Source organism: Protomyctophum bolini (genome assembly GCF_963924005.1).
Source record: "Protomyctophum bolini genome assembly, chromosome: 11".
Taxonomy (NCBI): domain Eukaryota; kingdom Metazoa; phylum Chordata; class Actinopteri; order Myctophiformes; family Myctophidae; genus Protomyctophum; species Protomyctophum bolini.
This window is the reverse complement of record NC_137872.1, coordinates 19,035,864-19,058,689: the sequence shown is the minus strand read 5'-3', so window position 1 is coordinate 19,058,689 and position 22,826 is coordinate 19,035,864. Positions and strand designations below refer to the sequence as shown.

The 22,826-nt window shown below is 40.8% G+C and overlaps 1 protein-coding gene across 2 annotated transcripts in view; it reads left to right on the top strand.

Annotated features, from left to right (window-relative positions):
• The first annotated feature begins 5,711 nt into the window (after positions 1–5,711).
• Positions 5,712–22,826, top strand: part of taok2a (TAO kinase 2a) — a 28,907-nt gene continuing 11,792 nt past the window's right edge. For both annotated transcript variants that reach the window (XM_080775584.1, XM_080775583.1), the window contains exons 1-12: positions 5,712–6,337; positions 11,457–11,600; positions 12,828–12,899; positions 14,580–14,681; positions 14,849–14,894; positions 15,541–15,637; positions 15,960–16,073; positions 17,852–17,943; positions 19,299–19,392; positions 19,854–19,935; positions 21,132–21,308; positions 22,427–22,636. In XM_080775584.1, the coding sequence (XP_080631710.1) occupies positions 11,466–11,600; positions 12,828–12,899; positions 14,580–14,681; positions 14,849–14,894; positions 15,541–15,637; positions 15,960–16,073; positions 17,852–17,943; positions 19,299–19,392; positions 19,854–19,935; positions 21,132–21,308; positions 22,427–22,636 (1,221 nt within the window). In that variant the 5' untranslated portion in view covers positions 5,712–6,337; positions 11,457–11,465. The remainder of the gene's footprint in view (positions 6,338–11,456; positions 11,601–12,827; positions 12,900–14,579; positions 14,682–14,848; positions 14,895–15,540; positions 15,638–15,959; positions 16,074–17,851; positions 17,944–19,298; positions 19,393–19,853; positions 19,936–21,131; positions 21,309–22,426; positions 22,637–22,826) is intronic.

Sequence of the window (22,826 nt, the reverse complement as noted above, 5' to 3'; positions counted from 1 at the left end):
TGAGGTTTTATTGGATGATTGGATGTTTTGCAAAAGTCCACCTGTTGGTGGCGCTATAACAGGCCAATTTGAAAAGGGTGTGATATATTCTTGAGCCTAGTAGGAAAGTCTGTGAAAGATTTCAGGTAAATTGCATGCTCCGTTCATGATTTGAGGCTTTTTGTTCAAAACAGGCCAATCCTCCAAACTTTTAAAGCCAATGTTAGCCATTTAGGATGGAATCTGAAATATTGGACAGATCCGTCTTGAACGGAGTAGTAATATTAAAAATGTTTTTCAAAAGTCGGCCTCCTGGTGGCGCTATAACAGGCAAAATTTGGCATCGACCAGGTTAACGGTGCCGGAGATTATCTGGTAACAGACGGACACACACGCACACGCACACGCACACGCACACGCGCACGCGCACGCACACACACACACACACACACACACACACACACACACACACACACACACACACACACACACACACACACACACACACACACAAACATACTCTCTCCCCATGCCTTCGGCCTGGTGGAGACAAACCATGACATGCAATGTCACTTTGTGAAGACTGTATTGCTTCCTTAATTTTTAGGCCTTTTTCTGCTGGCCTTTCCTGGAATAGAAACATTTGTCATGCCTTTGAACTACCCTCAAAGTAAACACTCTATTTCACCTGTTTTTCCATGACTATCATTTTCGCTGCCTAATTCTGGAAGACCATGCAGGTAGGACTTTCTAGCATAGTACTAATACTCATAATAATTATACATATGAGAGTGCAAAAATGACATGCAGAGTTCTCCAATGCTCCATTCTGGGACCTGCTCTTAAATTATGGAAATCAACTAAAATATAACCACAGTTATGCACTCAATTTATATAACCATAACACCAAGGGGACTATGGTCCAATTCCATTTTTTCATTTGATAATTTTTTGGTTGTTTGATAATGTTTTTAGTGTTGTCATTATGTTTCTATGAATTGAATACTCAGGACCCCAATGGAAACAAGCCATAGTGCTTGCTTTCTTGGGTTCAATCCTTTTTTATTTGTATTAAACTGTACTATCTTCTGTGCTTTTTTTTGCAAACTGTTAATAAAGTATTCAATCAATCAATTAATCAAAACCACAGGTCTGGTACAACTCTCCATTTCTTTTAAGTCAGAGCTGAAGACTTTAATTTTGGCCATGCCTTTTATTGAGACTTTTGGTTTAGTTCTTTAGGAGCGCTGTAACTTTCTCACATATCGTATTTCTTTTAACGGTATTTGAATGTATTCTTATTTTCTATTCTCTTGTCTTAACTCAACTGTATCAGATGTGAATACAGTTGTGTTTCTTGTATTGTTTATCATTTCCTTGTTAACATATTGCTTTGCCTTTCTTTCAGGAGTGAGTGTGTTGGACACAGTTTTTTGTACTTTGACCCACCACATTACAAGTTGTAATCTTGTAGATCTTTGGTGTAGACTGGGAAGTACAGAATTTAAGTCGTTTGACAAAAGGTTAATGATTAATTAATGAAAGCAGGACTCACCATTCGCCTGTGCTTTGGCACCTGATAAATTGCAAGAAATTATTGTTAGTATCGTAACACAGTAACACCAACACAAATGCATACATAGGAATTTACCTGCATACACAGATTATCTTGCAGGGTGGACAGAAACAAATCAAACAGGTTTTTTTTCTCCTGCCATAAACAAGTTCTGGTATGTCATGGAAGACAGATAATAAGTACCTGGATTGTTTGTCACGTACAATTTTCCAATTTAAACGTTCTCATGTAGCCACAGAGATGTGTATATAACTGTATACTATGAGAGGTCCCAGTTGATATTCTACATTATAGAATAATGTACATGGATGAATTTGTCTAATTCATTCTGCTATATAGACAGTATCAATTGATAGACATTACATAACCTATTATGTACAAACCTAACACTTCCTACATATAATTGTTATACCTTACATCAGATCTTTTATTTACATTTTACAGTAAATTACTATTGAGAGATTACATAAACTAATATTCTTAGAATAGCATTTAGAATATTGTGACACTTACCGTCAACCAGTAAAGCTAAAATCACTACAACACAAACAGTCAGCGTCGACTCCATCACGTCCCCTTTCCCAACTGTGTGTAAACCACAGGTGCATTGAGGGAGTAGTATCTGTCAGTCAGGTGGAGGTGTGACAGTGTCCTTGCAAAACCTGTCTTCCTTTAAACAGCAATGGTTTCTGTGCGATCTGTCAATAAGAACTAACCCTGATGCAAACATCCGTCGTCACTACCACTACAGTAGTCTCTCAGCAAGTTTACTGACCATAAAACAGACCATGACCAAATGTAATCTTTTATTACTTTACGATATATTAATTGCTTAATTACAATTAGGCATTTAACAGATAAAAACCTATCCAGAGCAACTTTCAATTATATAATTACAAATTAACTGCTAAAAAGTAATTAGGATAGCATCAAACACTCTCATCACATATCTACCGGTAAATAAAATCTTTTGGTCAAATATAGGTTTAAAAAATATATATAACATACATTTAACAAGTAGCCTACAAATATGTATGAGTTTAGTACAGTATGTAAATGTAGAGTGCTAGAAATGAGGAGTGCTTCTGTGCTTCCTGACTCCTGACTGAGGGGTTGTGGTCAGAGGTCAGTCCACACTACAGCCAGGAGGGAGAATAGACTAGGACACTTCACACTAGTGTCCTATAATAGACTAGGACACTTGAATGACATTTTTTTGTAACCTGTTTTTTTAGGACCCTTGTTTAGTTAAAATGTCATTCGGGTGCTGGTAGAGCCTCTGGCATTAGCACCACACCACACCGCACTAAACCACACCGCATCAAAAATGTGATGTATGCCATGCTTTTGTTTTTGCTTAAATGTAAGTCGCTCTGGATCAAGAGCGTCTGCTAAATGCCTAAATTGTAAATTGTATTACAATTATGATCCTGGTCTAAATAAAAGTCAGTGAGTGATCAGTCTATGTGTTTGGTCATGTTTGGCCTAGCTCAGACCTACTCTGGAGTGGTGCCAAAATAGGCACCCATGCATTTCAGACCCCTTTGACATCACCAGCCTGGCATGACATGATATCAGGCCATGGCAGGTCCCAAAACGTTGACGGAGGGGTGTGCCATGCCAGTGGAATTCCTTGTAGAGTTTGGCCAGGGTTTAGGGAAGGGAGGGACATACATCCTGTGTTTAGCTGATCTAGTGAGCAGGAAAGGGTGTAGGGGTGCATCATGTCCTGAAGGTAGTAGGGTCCCATTCCCTTGATTGCCATGTAGGTTATCATAGTGTTTTGAATTGGATGCGGACAGCAACAGGAAGCCAGTGAAAGAGAGTGCAGAAGTGAGGGAGAAGCAGCTGAACAATTAGTATATTTTAAGTTACTAGTTCTGAAAGATCCTGCAGGGGACAGGGCTTTCCAGGGAAGATGGAAACTCAGACTCGGTTTTGGGAAGACATCCACTGCATGTGAGATGCCAGCCAACAGGCAGCAATGTGCTCTTCAACGAGAGTGGTAGAGGGAGTGAACTTTATTTACTGCTGAAGATGATTTGCCTACACAAGCAATTTCATTATGTTGAATTTAGCTCCACCATTAGGACTATTGGCCCACAATGACATGGGCCGCATTTGCCATTGGATGTGTGCCAAGTTTTGTTTATTTTCATCAATGGGACGGTAGATTTTGATTGGAAGAAAAAGTATTAACAACAGCAAGAATAACCAGAAATACAAGAGTGCATATAGCTTCCCGGTCTCTTAAAAATAAAATAATACAATTTCAAAATAAATTCTGTAGACACGTTCAGAAACATGCCACAGAACACTTCCTTATTACGATGAGCTGGCAGAATCCTTTGACATTACATCACTGTTCCATGACGACAACAACAGAGACAACCCCAGCATGCTGATTAATGACTGAAGAATGAGTGCTTCCATTAGCAGTCAATTGACTGTTCACAATGCTCATACCAAGCTCAATTCTTAATTGTTAATGGGATAGTTCAGATTTTTTTAACTTAAGCTGTATGAAATACTTGCCATATAGTGGTTGCAACTGTATTAATTGATAATTGATTGCCCGAGTCCCGTGGTGGGAGTTCTGCTCTGGTTTTGGTGAAATATTAAGTAGTTCCAGTCATTTTGTGGGGGGCACTGGGGCAGTGGGGTCACACAATAAAAGTAATTTGTATTACAATTTGTATTGTTGGCCTATTTCTAAAATATTAGACTTTCGTTCAACTTTGACCCCTCTATCACATGGAACTATTTTTTTGGGCGTAGTGATATGGATACGAAGAACAAAAAACATAGTTCCGTGTGATAGAGGGGTAAAACATGAACGAAAGTTGCACTAATATTTTAGAAATAGGTCAACAATACAAATGTTAGTTTTGTGGATTAATTTATTTAGTTTTAATGCATGGCCCCCTAATTAAGTAAATAATAAAATCAACTCGAAAGCAATTGATCTAGTAAAATATAATAAAACTAACTGATGGTGCTTTCACTGCTTTGACCTTATTATGGTAGGCTATATTTCTTTCTGTTATTAAAATTTGTGTTGCACAGTATATTTATTCATATTCAGTTCATTTTGCTCAGGATTTCACAGTATATGTTTGATAGACATATGGTCTGAAAATGCTTTCGGTCTCTATCAATATGTGTGTGCACACAGTGTGTGTGTGTGTGTGTGTGTGTGTGTGTGTGTGTGTGTGTGTGTGTGTGTGTGTGTGTGTGTGTGTGTGTGTGTGTGCATGTGTGTGTGTGTGTGTGTGTGTGTGTGTGTGTGTGCTTGCATGCGTGTGTTTGGTTATAACGAAAACTACAGGTGAAAAACATATTAGAAACTAAAATTATTAATAATAATAATAATAATAATAATAATAATCATCTAAAAGAAAATCATAGAGGAACTATGTTGAAATTGTATGAATTATTATTGATTGTATTTATGCATTGCATTTTGGGTTATATAACATGATCAATCAATCAATCAAGATAGAGTGGGTGACAATATTATCACACGAAAAGTAAGTAAACATGGTAACTTTGCTTTGCTTTGCTTACCCAGATTCGGCACAAACAAGGGACTAAATTATTTTTGCTCCCATGCCACCAAAATGTGGAATGCAAATCCCTTGACTCCTTCAAAACCGCTCTAAAAGGGCACCTACGGACGGCTGGAATTCGAAACTGGACCCCGTAAAATCTGATTCCCCCCACCCACCCCTTTTTCTCCTCACTGTAGCGGTGTAGCCTATATGTTTTTTCCCCTTTTTACCTCCATGATGATTTCCTGTTTTTGCCTGTATAGAAGTGTATATTTGTACGTCTCTAAATGTTATGATGAATTGATCATGGTGGACTGGACCGGGTCCACCATGATCAATTCATCATAACTGTTACACATAGGGTCCACTGGACCCTATGTGTAACAGTTTTGTATTGAGTTGTGCTTGAAATGTACTGTAATTCTCCAATCTGTTAATACATCTTTCATTTCAATCAATCAATCAATCAATCAATCAATCAATCTGGGTTCTACAATGAACAGGAAACAGAACAACAACACTTTCCGGTCCACATGGTGTTTAGCCCCGCCCCTCCAGTGACTGTGTGCCATCTTGTATTTTAGAACAAAAAAAAAAAAAAAAAAAAAACGGCGTCCGGTCCAAACGAGAAACGAAGCGCAGACAGGCAGACAGGACGCGGTGCGCGCGGCGCGGGGTCCACAACAAACACACAGAGACAGACCACCGTTAACAACAACGAGCGTCTGTCCCAACCGAGCCTCATCATAAACAAACCCGTACATCATCCATCCATCCATCCAGAGCGCAAGTGACGGCGGCGCGTGCAGCATGTACCGCGGAGAGACGCGAGGAAGCACCGAGGAGGAGACGCGGCAGCAGCGGCAGCCACACCCCGCGGGAGGAAGCAGCAGCTAGCGGTACACAGCAGCCAGCAGCACAGCAGCAGCCAGCTGGGCTGCTAACCCCGGAGGAGCCAATCTAAAGCTAAGCTAGTTAGCCGACTGACTGCTGCCTGCTAACAGTGCTAAGCCAGCGGAACAAGGAGCCCGTTAGTAGCCAGGGAGTCGCCGTTAGCCGTGCTGGTCACCCCCGAAAACCCCGAGGAGAGCATCGGTGATGGAGACGGACTGAGAGCGGTTCAGGGACCCGGGCTATGAGGACCGCCGCGTCTAGCTAGCTGCTGCTGCCGCTCGGTGCTAACGCTTGTTTTTCGTGGCGGAAAGAGGAGCGAGTGGCACAATAAGCCGCGGTAAGTGATGCTAGCCTATGCTAACTGCTAGTGTAGTTGGGTTGCCGTAGGTCAGCTAGTGCGTTAATGATACTGAGTTTGCTGTGCTATCATGTATCATAAATAATAAGCTAGTAGTTGGCTAATAATATCACGATGGGTGCCTATACGTTTACGACGTTAGGCGTCATCAATACGCGTTTTTATAAAATATATATCAAAACAATATTATATATGTTTTCACTGAACCACAACAAGAAGCTAACAGGCTCCGAACCAGCCTCAAATGTTCTCCCATCTGAGATTGTAAAATTATTTACCTTATCTATGCTCACTCACTGAAAGGTTCCTGTATCTTATCCTGAGTGTTTAGGTGTACATGAACAAAACCTCATTTGGTGATGTGTCGACCTACATTCAAAGATTTCCAGTACTGTGTATTATTGTACTGTAGCCCCTCTCGGAACCCTCCGTAAAGCTTTTCTGAAATCAAAAATGTCAGAAACTTCAGTACCATTGGGTTCTGCTTGTAGGGCTAATTGTACTGTAACGTCAGTGTAATGTGTTTATGTGTTCTATGTCAATCCCACTCGGCAAAAGTTACTGTAGTGTACATACTTACTGTACTGTACACATACTTAACTTGGGGACAATGTAGTGATTGTGCTTCCAACATCCACTCCACTCACATGAGATTTAAAAGGTCAACCAAAAACATCAGTCACAAGCCCCAATTGCATTATTTTCCTGTAAGACTTTATAATCTCTGACGGAATAAGTCCATTATTAGGAGGAAGCAGTCAGAAGTCATTGGTGACCTTGTAAACTGGGTCTTCGAGTCTTCTCTTTTCTAATGAGTTTGTGATGTTGTCCAAAAAGCATTATGCAATCTGACATCTCTCCAAAGTTAATCATATGAGCTTTAGCATCCCTATTCTGCAGTGAACATTCAGTGAAAATACCCAATCTACAAGCACACATTATTAAAACGTGACGTGTCGAGAGCTTGTAAATTGACAATTTCTTTCTGGCCTGGGCATGTCAGAATAGTGTCAAACATTTGGGAAAAACACCCTGCAAAAAAAGAGTTTAAAGACATTTTTTGTCTGACATACAATGAAGTATAGCGTTTTAGTGGTTAAACCAGGCTGACATAATAGCCTTGTTGTATTGTTTATTATGTAGCCAAGCTTTTGTTTCTTTCCCATGATTCTGGGTTGCGTTCGCTGAGTTGGGGTCTGAACATAGAACTGTAGCTTCTCAACAAGGGATGAAGCAAAGTCATTCTCCACTTAGCGGTGGTATCATGACGGAGCAGCTCGAGATATTCCATTATTTATCACCAGATGGTACATCAGTCAGGAGGGGAAGGAACGCTTTCTCCACATTGAGTGAAACACTATACTGTCTGTTGCATTTAGCTAAAGTTTAGGAACCAGAGATAAGTCCAATTCTTGTCGGCGTATGTGAGTAAGCTTACAGTAGCAGGCAGGGTATTAATTTCAGCACTCTGCTCAGTTCTAACAATAGAACATGCTATTATATTATATATCTGTGATTAGGCAGTACATGAATAGACATAAAATAGAAACGGTGTTAACACAGGCAAGTTGTGAGAACAATTACACGAGTTCATCAGACAACAAAAGTGTGTGTGTGTGTGTGTGTGTGTGTGTGTGTGTGTGTGTGTGTGCGCACACACACACTTCAATTTCCTTATTTGAGTCCACATTTATAAAAAATACATTATCAACAAGGGCAAAAATATTTTTCAGTTGCTTCCGATATTCCACACACTCGAAACATCATGTGTCTCAGTGCTTGAATCCAAACAAGCCCTAAATGTACAGAATATAGGCAACACATGCACATGAACAGCCAACATTGGTCATAGTCTGTCATATTACCAACACCTGGGGGGAAAAAATCCAAAAGCGCTTTCTCCTCCAAATAGACCGACTGCCTATAATGGAGGAGATTGAACAGTATGTTGCAAGCTGCTTTACACTTAGACAACCCCATAATCCTCAAGCCTCTGACCACCAGCCTGTGGACATGACTCAGGCTGCCAAATATAAAAACAATGAGCTGACACGTATAGCCTAGTTGTATAATGGCTTGTACTAATGGTTGATATTTTACTTGTTTACACGTCACGTGCACGTATGTACTGTTACTGTGAGGAAACGGTTATAAGTAGTTATACTACAGAAGTAGTTTCCACTGTACAAATGTAACAACCTTGCTTCCCTCTACAATGACGACTCATATCAGCCAGCCATCCAAGTCTGGGAGCTCGGAGTCTGCTCAGCCATGTGATCATGGTCATCAGCCTTCATTGACACACCAAATTATGACTCGCCGTTTCTGTTCAACAAACGTCTCTCTTTCACACTTATTTGAAAGAATGTTCAGCCACTTGCGGTGGAAAGAGTTGGTTGCTCGCCTTGCAAACGTTTCATGTTTTGATTTGCAAGTGTTTCTGTTGATTAGGCAGAAACGTGTATGTTACTTTACCTATGATAATGATACCATGTATTTATGGTCACAAGCTCTTGTTAATACCTTTCATTTAGGGATGCACCGAAAGGGAAATTCTTGGCCAAAACCGAATATAGGAAACGGTTGGTAGAATATCTGAATACCTGAATATGATTAATATTATATATATTTTTTCCTACCATTGCTGTCATGGCTGTACCTTAAAGCTACCTGATTTATGGCAAAATAAATGTTTATGGCAAAACTTAAATAATAATCACTATTATGGGTCCATAAAACATTTATTCAGCTCTTTTGAATGCATTAATTGCATACACTATTCAGTGATATATTTTCTGCCTATTCGGGCCGAAACCGAATAGGCCGAAAATATTTTTAGCCATTTTCTGCCGAATATTTTCTGCGGCCGAATATTCGGTGCATCACTACTTTCATTGGTTAATAATATTTATATAAGCCATACAGACCTCCCTAACTTTCAACCTGGCGGTCCTATTTTGGACATTTCACTACAGGTGAAACCTTTCAAAAATATTGAATGGCAGAACTACCTGCTCACAATGCGGCGCATTGTAAGCTTATATATCTGCTAGTATTTTTGCTACTATTGCATGATGCTAATGCAAAGAAGGGTGGAATATGGAGATCATCATCATCATCATATTTAACTCACGACCATGATCACATGGTTTGGAGCACAGATTCATAAAAGTATACAATCGAAAGTATACAATACATTACAGATTCTGAGATTACACGATATACATAGACATATCGGTCTATAACTTGGTTTCTGCCCGACACTAGTGACGATTCTTTAAAATGTACTGTAATGTACTGAATGTTGAAGTCTGTGTGTGTGTGTGTGTGTGGCTTCACACACACTTGTACAACACACGCCTCTGCTGTGGTGCTTCCTCTGATTTACCACCAGCAAATTACTCCATGATGCCATGAAATTGTTTTATGGTACTTCATGCAGATGCCACGCACATACAGTGGTGCCCTGGCCTTGCATAGTTAATACGTTTACCACTTTCAACCTTTTCAAGTTCAATGTTTGGCTATGTTTGGCATCATGTCATTATAGGCAACGATTTGCAAAAGTTTCAATAAATGTTCCTCACAGTGTTGTCTTGTGAGCTTGTAGACTGGTTATTTTCATTACTATACATACGTCGAATTATATAGGGCTTAAGTGGTTCAAGGAAGTGGTCCATGAAGGATTGCATTAAATGGAAGCCCCAAGGCTGTGTCTTCATGCAGTCACTGAATCATAGACGCATGCTAATGATGCTGGCTCGTCTTTGTCGTCCTAGCCCCACGCTTTCTCAACGCCGGGTCAAAAGGGACCATTATCGGTCTGTGACTGAGTTTTTGAAACAAATGGAACCCAATGGATAAACTCAGTATTTATTTTCAGCAACTGTATAGATGGATTGGGTTCCCAGACTAGAGATACAAAATCCTGGGGGTCATTCTCAAAGGTTGAGAATGACTGTCCTAGCCAGCACCTCGCCATACTAAATAACTAGGGTCGCATTTGTAAAAGGGAGGAAAAAAGAACCAAAGGGAGGGGGTGTTCCTCTTTGTTGTACGACAAATAGTGACAATGGCCAAATTACAAGCTCACAACGGGCTGGCTGTCGTTGCTTTTGAATGGACTGGAGGAAAATCCAATTCATTCTGTGTTCTCACTTCCTGCTTGGTTAACATCCAGCTGTGCGATGAAGACCAAGATTTAACAACTGACGGTGTTGAATATCTCACATATACTGTAGATTTTGTCTAGATATCATATACATGACATTGTCTCTCCAGTATGTACAGTATGTTGGAGTTTTATTGCTGAAATAAAATAAGGCAGCCTTCTCTCATAATTCCTATTTATTACATTAGAATGAAATTGTTTGGGACATTATGTTCACACCTGCATGACCTGATGCCACTTATTTGACACCCAATGGCTTGTTAGAGCACAAGTGGTATGTTTAATAGGCAGTGGGACTCATTGGGAAGGGAGAGTATGGCACTGCCTTTAATTCCTCTGTCAGTACCATCAGCTGTAGTCTTTGCAGTAACTTGGAGCATCTTGAAAGGTGAGATTTCACCTGACGACACCCGATCTGATTTCCAGATGTAGTCAGGAGATGTCAGGACTCAGGACAAGACAGCTTAGTTTGTAGAGGCCCCTTAAGGTCTTGCTAATGCATAGGAGCTGTTCCAGACAGTGCTTCGACAAGTTTGTACACCTCCCTTCCTTGTCACGTATCATGTCACAGATTCAAATCAGTCTTGTGACATTGCCTGTGTCAGTATTAGATAACCTTTAAACCACGTAAACCCTATATTAGCCCCCAGGGCTCTATTGTAGGCCTCCTCCTTGTCCACCTCTACCGAAAATAACTGATCTACAAGCTGTGTAGATCAGTTATCAGACAAATGTGCGTCCCATAATAGGGCCTTGATTATTGCATAGTAATGGTTCATGGGTAGGGCATGGTATGTTCACTAGCTGTTTCGACCAGCGGCAGGGTTATATTGGTAGGTCGGTCATATTATTTGGCTCCCATGGTTGGTGGATTGTCCAGTATTAGTAGTACCCAGTGTAACCCTGGCCCCTGTCTCTCTCCGCCAGGCCCTGGCCATGCCCGCCAGTGCAGCACGGGCAGGCAATCTGAAGGACCCGGAGGTGGCAGAGCTCTTCTACCGAGATGACCCAGAGAAGCTGTTTGCTGACCTCCGTGAGATCGGCCATGGCAGCTTCGGTGCAGTCTACTTTGTGAGTACGGAAACAGGCCTGTTGGTTCTGAAGGCACACATTGACTGCATTCCCTTAAAGGCTCACTCTGCAACGGCGATAACTAATGTTACAAAAATGTTTCATCTCTTTCTGAGTTGGGGTAAATTCACACCCAAAATTACTGCAAAATATCACACAGTCTTGTTTTTAGTTTGACGTTCTGTGAGGATGAATAATTCAACAAATGGTGTGATTTTCACATTTTAGGGGAATGTTTCAATGAATTTAGCAGCCTGATCTCATCCTCATATTTGTATGTTTCACAATAGCATACATTGTATTGCATACTTACTTTGATGGGAGACCATTAGCCTATTACGGTATTTTCCCCCCCAGCTACTGTACATGCAAAGGAAATTGAATCAACATTTCAGGGGAAGGGATGTGTCACAAAAATGACTTTTTGTGAATTAATTTGCATTCATGGTATAACGTCGCTAATGAATGGAAGTGAATTCTTGGCAGGTTTCAGCAGCTGCTTGGCTGTTTTTCATCACCTACCAAAGAACGAAATAGCCTGAAGACTAAACGCCGGAAAGTTTCTTGATTGAGAGAGTTTAGTTAAATCCAAATCCTCAGTGCCAGACATTCAAAACCATCATTGCCATTTGCCTTTACAACTTCATGCTGCATTATATGCTTGCTGCTTTTTAGATTTAAAAACAAAAAAGCATTGAATAAGCCAATATGTTAATATTAAAATCCAACAAAAAATGAGTCAATAATTAATTATGAAGGTTCTTTTTATGATTAGCTAATTTAGACCGGTTATTACCTAAACATTATTCTACCTTTCAATCCGCGAGCTACCTCTGTGTTATTAGTTGTTGTAGTATTAGTTGTTGCTATGCATGTAACAACATCATTATACTTATTTTAAAGGTTTTGAATACAAATGTAAAGGTTTTCTAAAACATGGGTTTTAGAAGGTGTTTTTAGAATCAGCCTCAGGTCTAAATGCGTTGACTCAACAGCTCAATCTGATTGTTTGGTATATCATGCATGGTAATAATGCCACCATGCATGTTACTATACATACAGTATGTGTTGCTGTGATGTTTTGCAATACAATTAACATGTAACATGACCCAAATCCGCCTCCCTAAATTGATTGAATGTTTATGTACTGGCCTGTGAATTAGGATGGCAGGTCGACTGGTTTGCCTTTAGATTTGTCTTTAGATTTGTCTGTCCATTGTTCCACAGGCCCGAGATGTGCGCAGCAATGAGGTGGTGGCCATCAAGAAGATGTCCTACAGCGGCAAGCAAACCAATGAGGTAACGAGACGAGAGTGTTGTCATAGTGACCACACACATACACAATATCAACAACTCGGATGGAATCAACACATAAAGTATAAAGGGACTATGTAAATCGCATATTTGAGTTGCCAGGGCGTTTCTGCCATCCATGTCTATGGTAAAGCTGCGCTGTAGTGCTAGTCTTCTTAGGGCCAAGCATCATGTTTTGGCGACCAACCTGTTTTTATTGGTGGAGCACTCGAGCGCAAGAAGAAAATAGCTCACCTTTTTGGAGAGGTGTGTCGTTCATCAAAGTACCATTTGATTTTCCTGGCTGTGTCTCACAACCCAGCCATTTACAACCTGATATTACCCACAACCATGAGTAGCCCATAGCATATACCATTGTTTGTGCTAATAACGCAGATACACAACGTTTGAGCACAGCAATAGGCTTGAATGTTTCTGGCATGAATAAACGCTCTGTGCGAGCGTGCTGCCCATGATAGCCAAAGTTCTCCTCCACTGATGAACTGCTTTCTGTGGACACAGTCTTTTGTAAACTTCTCGGTGTCGTTCAGTGTGGCACGATAAAGGTTGGTTGCCATTCAAGCCCATCCATGCCGTAGTTCTAGTAATGTCAGACATTTTGGCAGCGTCGTAGCTGGTGTTATGACAATAGTCAATGCAAGACCCCTGTATACCTATCAAATACAATACTGCGACAACATTCAAATGTTTAATTTGTTTACTACTCACAACCTGGTGTCCCTATTTTGGGCATTTAAGTATAGGGGAAAACATTCAATAAATACCCCAAGATCTCTTAAAATGGGCTCAAAAATAATTTGATGCTGCACGTTGTGAGCTTATATTGTTTTAAAGTTCTGAAATAGGGTAAGTGGTTAAGCATTGTGATGCATTGTGTTTTGAGCTTGGTCATCGTCTATTTTTGCAAATAAAAATACGAGTTTTAAAGCACGGGGAATCAATCACTCTCGATATCTCTGATATTTACAGCTCCTTTTAGGGTAATTGACATTTTTATTTACTTAGTTAGTTTAGTTATTAGTTATAGAGCGCAACACCCGAGCGCAAACATACAATGACTTCTACTGGATCTCTTCTCCACTAGTCCCTCCCTAACATTTTAGTCAATCTTTTTTCGTTTGATGAAATTGTCAATATAATATATTGACAATTTCATTAACCGAAAAAAATATTATTTGGTCTTAGTTTTAGTCATCACAGCTTAGTTTTTATTTAGTTTTCGTCAGTGAAAAAAGGTAGTTGGCAAACATTTTTTGTCAGTTTTAGTTGATAAAATCAACACGTTTTGTTGCGTTGAGCTGAAAATCACCCTGGCATATGTCGGCTCATGCAGCTTGTGGTTTCATTGAGCAATGTGACGGCTGACAGGTACATTGAATTCAACTGGCAACAGTGTGACAATGTGGATAGTCATAATTGTACCTTTTACCCACTGCATTGTTTTGGGCATGTCAAAACAATTCAGACCACACACTCTTATATGAGCTCAGAATCGGAGATGCTCAATTTTATGCTAACCAAATAAACAATTGCACCTTTTTGTGTAATGTCGTTTTTTGCAATCATAACAGAAATATAATTGTTTTCTTTGTCTGGGAGACATGAGAGTGTGTGAATGACTCTTAATGTTTTTATTAATTGGCTAATATTCTTCTCCGTCTCCAGAAATGGCAGGACATTATCAAGGAGGTGAAGTTTCTTCAGAAGCTTCGCCATCCCAACACCATAGAATACAAAGGATGTTACCTGAGAGAGCACACAGCATGGGTAAGTGTGTGTGTGTGTGTGTGTGTGTGTGTGTGTGTGTGTGTGTGTGTGTGTAATGTATGTAAACTCACCCTTTACAAACTTGAATATACAGTATTCACTGGTACATGTGACTGAGAAGCGGTGGGTCTTGTGTGACATAATTCATGCCACTGCTCTGTTCTCAGCTGGTGATGGAGTACTGTCTAGGCTCGGCCTCAGATCTCTTAGAAGGTCAGTACATCAGTTACTTTCATATGTGTTTTATTTTGTATGGCTTGTTACAGTACATAGTACACCCCAAATGTATTGCACTTCAGACTGGGCGATTAATGTTTTGAGAACCACTGCTTTATACTTAACCACTTAAGCCTTGCATGTTATAATTTGTCCATATATCAGCTCTACGTTTTAAAAGAAAGTACCATTTGTGCCTATAATGACACCAGGTTGAAAAATTAAGCATAATCCATTGTGCGTATGCTTAGTTTTAACTATTGGAGTGAGCCAGCCTAGCTTTTATCCACCGGCCAAGTTGACCTAGTCTAGTCTGGAAGAGAAGAGAGGTGGAAAAAAACAACGTATCATGTGGATTTGAAGGGGAGCAGATCTATAAGCTCTCAACATGTCTTGCTGCAACGTTGTGGGCTTGTAGATTGGCAATTTTGATTAAATTAATTAAAATGATAAAAAAACAAATAGTTGAATTTTGTTTTTCACTATTGAATCTTGGCCATCGAACCAAGCTTCAAACTATTTGGGTCAGCTCTACTATTTTTACTGTGCGACGTCAAAATATAAATCTGGCTTAAGCGGTTAAATTATTATTGATCTGCTCTCTAGTCTTTTTGCTCTAACATTATGTTTCCTTGACTTGCAGTTCACAAGAAGCCACTCCAGGAGGTGGAAATAGCTGCTATTACCCATGGTGCACTACTAGGCTTAGCGTATCTTCACTCTCACAATATGATTCACAGGTAAACCACTTTTACAACGCCGCCCTAGGCTTATGATACATTGATGTTGTTCCACACAACTACTGCTCTGTTATGATGTGATTCAGGTGTTCTTGTGACTGTCATGGGTATATCAATAGATTTTCAAGACAATGTTGACTCCTGTTTTCGCTCTACACTAAATGTCCTTGCCGATCTACAAGCTCACAAGGCGACACGACATTGTGAGGTTGTACACCGGCTACCTTGCAGAATATTCGGCCCAGCCCAGAATAGGGACGCGTGGGTTCAGGTGGTTATGTGTGCTAACCTGTGACATATTTATGGCGTCTCTATCCACCAGAGATGTGAAAGCAGGCAATATCCTCCTGACAGAGCCGGGCCAAGTCAAGCTGGGTGACTTTGGTTCAGCCTCCATCGTGGCCCCAGCCAACTCCTTTGTGGGAACCCCCTACTGGTGAGTGCCTGTGCTACAGTCCTTAAACTAGGAAAGTGCACCCAGAGGATGCATTCCCTGTAGTGCATTTGACGTGTATGTGTTTTGTGTGTATGAAAAGGCGCGGGGCAATAATGGTGATTCCTGTGTTGGTTTTGTTTGTATACATTTTTCATGTCAAGGCCCATTATTTATTCACTATTTGAGTCATGGACCACCATTGGATGAGATTTAGCCTCAATATTTTGTTAACCTTGGATAAGATTTTGTCCAATTCTATGCCGGGGAGCCACTGGCCCTAAAGCTCAAGGAATAGAGATTAACCTGTGATGTCATGACATATATCTATACCACACCATAGACAACCAATATAACGAAAAACACTCCTTGGCCTAAATTCGGCCATATTCACTTGCCCAAATTGGGGTCCATACTTAGTTTAGACTAGTAATTGGTTAGAAATGGGTTAAGGTTAGGTTTAGGTGTGCTGCCCCGTGGGAGGTGAGGGTTTGAGATAGGTTGTAGTTGTAGGACTAATGACTGGTCTAACCAATGACTAGTCTAAACTAAGTACTGCACCCAAATGTGCCCTGTGCTGCCGTTTTTAGGAGTGTTTTTCATGCAAAACAAATGGATTCAGAATCATGTCACATGTTACTTAAAGCATGGTGAAATTTGGATTTTTTTGCCTTATAGGTTGTCTATGGTGTGGTATACTGACATTTTTGCGATGTTTCTGGCACAGCAGACCTCTCATTCTGTGGACCTTAATGACCAAATTCATAGAAAAAACACAAATAAAAAGTATGTCATGACTCATGAGTATATCACAGGTACTCTCAATTTTTGGGTGACTGGCTACCGGCTAATAGGAGACATAGGCAAATGTTGATCAAAATAACAATTATTCTACATTCTCTAATTGTGTAGACTTTCTGTAAATTAAGTAATGCAATGTAATGTTTAACAATAATTTTAACTCTTGAATAAGGGTCCATTTGGTTACCAACTCTCCAGCATTCATCTGGGGGGACCACCTGGAACCTCCTCAAGGACCACTGGTTGAAAACCACTGAGTTAGAGCATGCAGCCAAATTGTGTAAACCAGCTAATCATTCAGTCTATGACGTTATTACAAATGAAAGGGACCAGGATGATAAGACCAGCCTGTGTGATTTGCACGCCATACAGTAGTCACTGAACAAGTTAAGAAAAAAACTTACCACCATGTCCTGAATTGGCATAAACATATTTGTAACAACACTGGTCTCTCTGTCTTCATACACATCAAGCTCTCTGTCATTCTTTCTGGACTCCAGACAGCTCGAACTGAGGTGACTGTCTGCGGACATGAACTCACTAGTAAATGTGGGGGTTTTGGTTTGTTAACTTGCACATTTATAAATGTTTGTTGGTGTTTATCAAACATGGGCCTTGCATCACAGCCAGTATTTCTAGCTTTCTATTTCTTTCTTTCTCACTCTCCCCCGCTCATCTCTCTCGCTCTCCAAGGCACACTCTTGAAGAACACTTAAAAATGCCGTTATTGTAATCACATGATCATATTAGACTTTTAAAAGAAACCTCCACGTTGCGGCCACAAGCCTTCGTCACTAAAGCCATCCACGTTGCCCTTTGAGAATATACTGTAATTCAGGACTATTGCATCAGAGGTTCATTCAATTTCTTAAGCTTGCTCTCTGATTAAGAAAACCCACCGCAAACAAACTTCACGCTGGTTGCCTCCAAACATGATTGTGTCATGTAAACGTTGTGGCTTCCTGTGTGTTCTGTGTCAGGATGGCTCCTGAGGTGATCCTGGCTATGGACGAGGGCCAGTACGATGGCAAGGTGGACGTCTGGTCCCTGGGAATCACCTGCATAGAGCTAGGTAAGCATACTTCTCAATCACATGAGCCATGTTTGTCCAGTCAGTCCTATTGCTGCCATTTTCAACTCATTACCCACGTATCCACTAGTCTAGTACAGTCTAGTGACTATACTGTACATGACAAATGGCAGATATACAAGCTAACAACGCGTTACACCGTGATATGTTTTGAGCTTGAAGACCTGCTAGATTTTGTAGAGCTAGATAAAATTAAGAAAAAAATAATTATGCCCAAATTAGGGATGCAAGGGCCAAAAGTAAACATTTATATGCACAGCCTGCTCACACAAAGCCCTCCACATGATCCAGAATGCTGCAGCAACCTACAACCTCCCAATATGTTCACGTCTACCCCCTTTTGTGTAACGTTCCCTTCACTGGCTTCTGCTTGCTGCCCGCACCCAGTAGTACAAAACACTGATGATGACCTACAAGGCAATCGAGGGCATGGCAGCCCTATACCTCCAGGAGACCAGGACATGATCCAACCACACACTCCTTTCCGATCAGTTAACACACTAGGACGTCTGTGTACCTCCCTTCCTCATGACACCCTGGCCAACGCTCCACATAGTCTAGACTCTTCTCCCTCCAGGCTCAACACCCCCCTGCCCATCCCCAGTCAGAACTGCAGACTCACTCCCCATGTTCTGCTGCAGGCTGAATACTAACCTCTTCAGACTCCACCCCACCACCCCTAGCACCTCTTAATATTAGTATTCCTACTTGTCGCTCATTTTCTATAGAAGCTTGTTATATAATGTCGATCTAAAATGTTATTTAGATGGCATGCTAAAACAGATTGTAGGTTTGAAGTTGCTATTTACTCCCTGTTTATGTGACTATTTTGTACCCTGTTTGTTGACTAGTGTTCATGCCATTCACTCTGATCTTGCACTCTCGATAAGAGCGTCTGCGAAATGCTTAAAATGTGAATGTTTGCATATGGTACCATAGTGTACATAAATTTAATCTGCGTCCAAATGAAAATAGATTAACTACTAAATTGAGTAACTTAAAACTATTGAGTTTCTTGTGACTGTGAATGTAACATGTTGACATTCCTTAAGTAAATGCATACCATTGACATTGTTGCTGCTTCTCAAATCTCCGCTCTCAGACCATGCTTTGTTTTGCGAAGATGCTTCTGGGCGAGTCTAATTTGGTTTCAAACAGATTTCTGGGAATTGCGGTTTTAGATAATACTGTAATGACCAGTGCACGTAGCTTAAATAAAAGACTACTAATAAAATTTTGACTTGAACACTGATCATTTTACAGGGTGCCACCTCTGAATAATAGAAGGCTGTTTATTCCGATGTGTTCATATTGATCTCTGTGCTCCCCCTCTGTAGCTGAGAGAAAACCTCCACTGTTCAACATGAATGCTATGAGTGCCTTATACCACATCGCCCAGAACGAGAGTCCCATCCTGCAGTCCAACCATTGGTGAGACGACACTCACTTCTCTAAAGCCTGAATTCCACGTTGTGGTACCATGGTGTCACACGTCCAAAATAGCAGATCCACAAGCTCACAGCGAAGGATGTAGTGCGCTGTGAGCTCGGAAATCTGCTATGTTAACCCATTTTGGACGGGAACCCCTTTTGGTTATGCTATGTTATGCTTTAGCTATTGAAAAATATTTTTTTAAACTGTCAGGATTTAAGACCTTTTTAGAATCTGATCTCAGGTCAAAATGCGTTAAAGAACCACCATTCTTCTGTGCGTTCGAATCTGATCTCAGGTCAGAATAGGTTAAGCGCGCCACGCTGCATAACTCTCCTACTACGTCTTTTTTTCCCTCTGTTTTTCCTCTTTGTTCGTCACGTATTTGCTTATTTGAACTTTTTTTTGCTTACTTTTTCTTTTTGGAAGCCGAATGGTAAAACTCCTCTCCCTCTCGTCAGGTCCGACTACTTCCGTAACTTCGTAGACTCTTGTCTACAGAAGATTCCCCAGGACCGGCCTACCTCCGATGTGCTGCTGAACGTAAGCACACACACAGTCACACACACGCACACACAGATGTTTTTATTATTACATCTTACATCCATACACCATATCTATATCCATACACTGCATACATGACTGATTACTGACATTGTCACATCTCATACCAGTTTATTTGATTATTGCTAATTGACAAACACACAGATGTTTTTAGTATTACATCTTACACACACACACGCACACACACAGGTGTTTTTATTATTACATCTTACACACACACACACACACACACACACACACACACACACAGACGGACAGGTGTTTTTATTATTACATCTTACACACACAGTCACACACACACACACACACACACACACACACAGATGTTTTTATTATTACATCCTACACACACGGAAGTTTTTATTATTACATCTTACACACACACACACACACACACAGATGTTTTTAGTATTACATCCTACACACACAACACACGGATGTTTTTATTATTACATCTTACACACACACGCACACACACACACACACACACACACACACACAGATGTTTTTAGTATTACATCTTACACACACACGCACACACACACAGATGTTTTTAGTATTACATCTTACACACACACACACACACACACACAGATGTTTACATCTTACACACACACACACACACACACACACACACACACACACACACATGTTTTTAGTATTACATCTTACACACACACACACACACACACACACACACACACACACACAGATGTTTGTATTATTACATCTTGTGTCCTCGTGGCCCAAACATTAATGCTTGATATGGTTCCATTTTGTAGCAAAAGGCAGATGCACACCTCAGAAGGCTAGTGACAGGTGCGTAGGGCAATAGAGCATACTAAGGAAAGGGTATCTTTGAAAAACAAAGAAAGGGTCCCGCACACTGTCAGACACTTGGGTCGACGTTTCGGTAACTGTGCTAAGAAATGTTGACAAATAATGTTCCTGTCATACTGAATGACATAGAATAGAGAAAAAGAGACCCTGATGAAGAGCTTTCAAGTTCAAAACAAGGCAGTCTCCTTCGCCGTTTCCTCAATTTTTACTGTGCCCTGTTTTTTTGTTATGAGCACCTGTTTGCATTGACTTCTCAGAAATAACAATCATGCTAATGTAGTATATTTCCCAGCCCTACTCGCTGTGCTAACATGCACCAATTCCCCACCACCCAGCATCGCTTCCTGTGCCGCGAGCGTCCACTGACAGCGGTGATGGACCTGATCGCACGCACCAAGGATGCAGTGCGCGAGCTGGACAACCTGCAGTACCGCAAGATGAAGAAGATCCTCTTCCAGGAGAGAGAGACGCAGCACAACGGCCCAGTGTCAGAGGGAGGGGAAGATGAAGAGGTAAGGCACTCTAGGGCACAAAGGGAGGGAGAGGGTTGCAAGGGTATGAAGAAGGGGAGAGGGCTTAATAATGAGGTCACACTTCAAAAGCTAGCCCAAAGTTAAGTTCACATTTGCTGTAGTTTGATTTATATGATAGTTATATATATCATAGTTTGCAATTAATTGCAATTATTTATTGGGAATAACAGCTTGAGATGAATCGTGAATTATATAACAGGACTGCGATGGGCCGTTAAAAACGCGTGTTTTGATTTGAATCGTAATCTGTGATTTAGATTCAGAGAAATCAGCGGGAGAAGATTTTGGCTCCAGTTAAAGGGGAATCATTTCTCAGACCGACCAATGACTTCCGGTTTTGAATGTTTCCAATTGACAATAGTGTAGCGCTCGTCCGTCTATGACAATTATGCAGGACTTCAAATGCATAAAATATGGCTCCACCCTATGGTTACATCCTGTATGTCATTTAGTAACCGGAAGAGTCATTATCAGTGTGCTATATGAATGTGTAGTATTGTGTACACATTCTGAGGGTCCAAGGACATGTTCTACAGAACTACAGAAACTATTTGTTTACAAAACTATAGAGGAATGTTGTTACATTGAAAATGAGGGCCTATCCCTTAACTGTACTCAAGAGTTGAAATAATGGTGATGATGATACAATTATTTCTTCTTTTTTTGCTGTGCAGTTTTACCTTTTGTAAAGCTTTGCCGTGACAAATACCACATATGGGGGCACGGTTGTGCAATTAATAAAACCTAACGAAAAGTCTAAATTAAATAAAAATTAACCTGCTGTTTTGATTGAAACACGCACAGCTGCAGAGTGCAATTGCATGACAAGATGTGTTCTCTCTGCTCTCTTCTTTACGATCTTGGTATTGAGAAACGGTGAAAATTTGTGAAACGCTTGCAGAACTTAACAATGCTCATGTTCAATAGTTAAAAATGTTAAGTTCACCAAAATATGAACATGTTAATTGAGCAAAAACTTTGGTGGTCACAGCACTCGTGTGGCTACAATTTTGTGAATGTCTCAAATCTTGTCTTTTCCGTAATCAGTGAATTGCCTCAATGACGTTCTGATGAGTTTGTGGTGTTGTTGACATCAGGATGCGGAGCAGTACGTGCTTCGGACGGGCACAGTGAACAGCATGGAGAGCTCCCAGTCGGTGCCCAGTATGTCCATTTCGGCCAGCTCCCAGAGCAGCTCCGTCAACAGCTTGGGGGACGCCTCCGATGACAGCAGCAACGAGATGGCCATGATGCAGGAAGGAGAGCACACGGTGGCCTCCAACAGCTCCATCATCCACCGGCCCACGGTAACGCACGCATACCACCAGGGCGGTCGCACTGACCTTCATCAGGCATCACCTGATGAAGGTTTGTGTGACCAAAATGTATTTTCTGCATTAATAAATAGTTAGCTGTAAGTGAAGTCAGTGTGGAGTATTACTTTTTGTCTTAAGCGTCGTCTGTCCAGTCCTATGCACCTGTCCTATCAATTAGGTG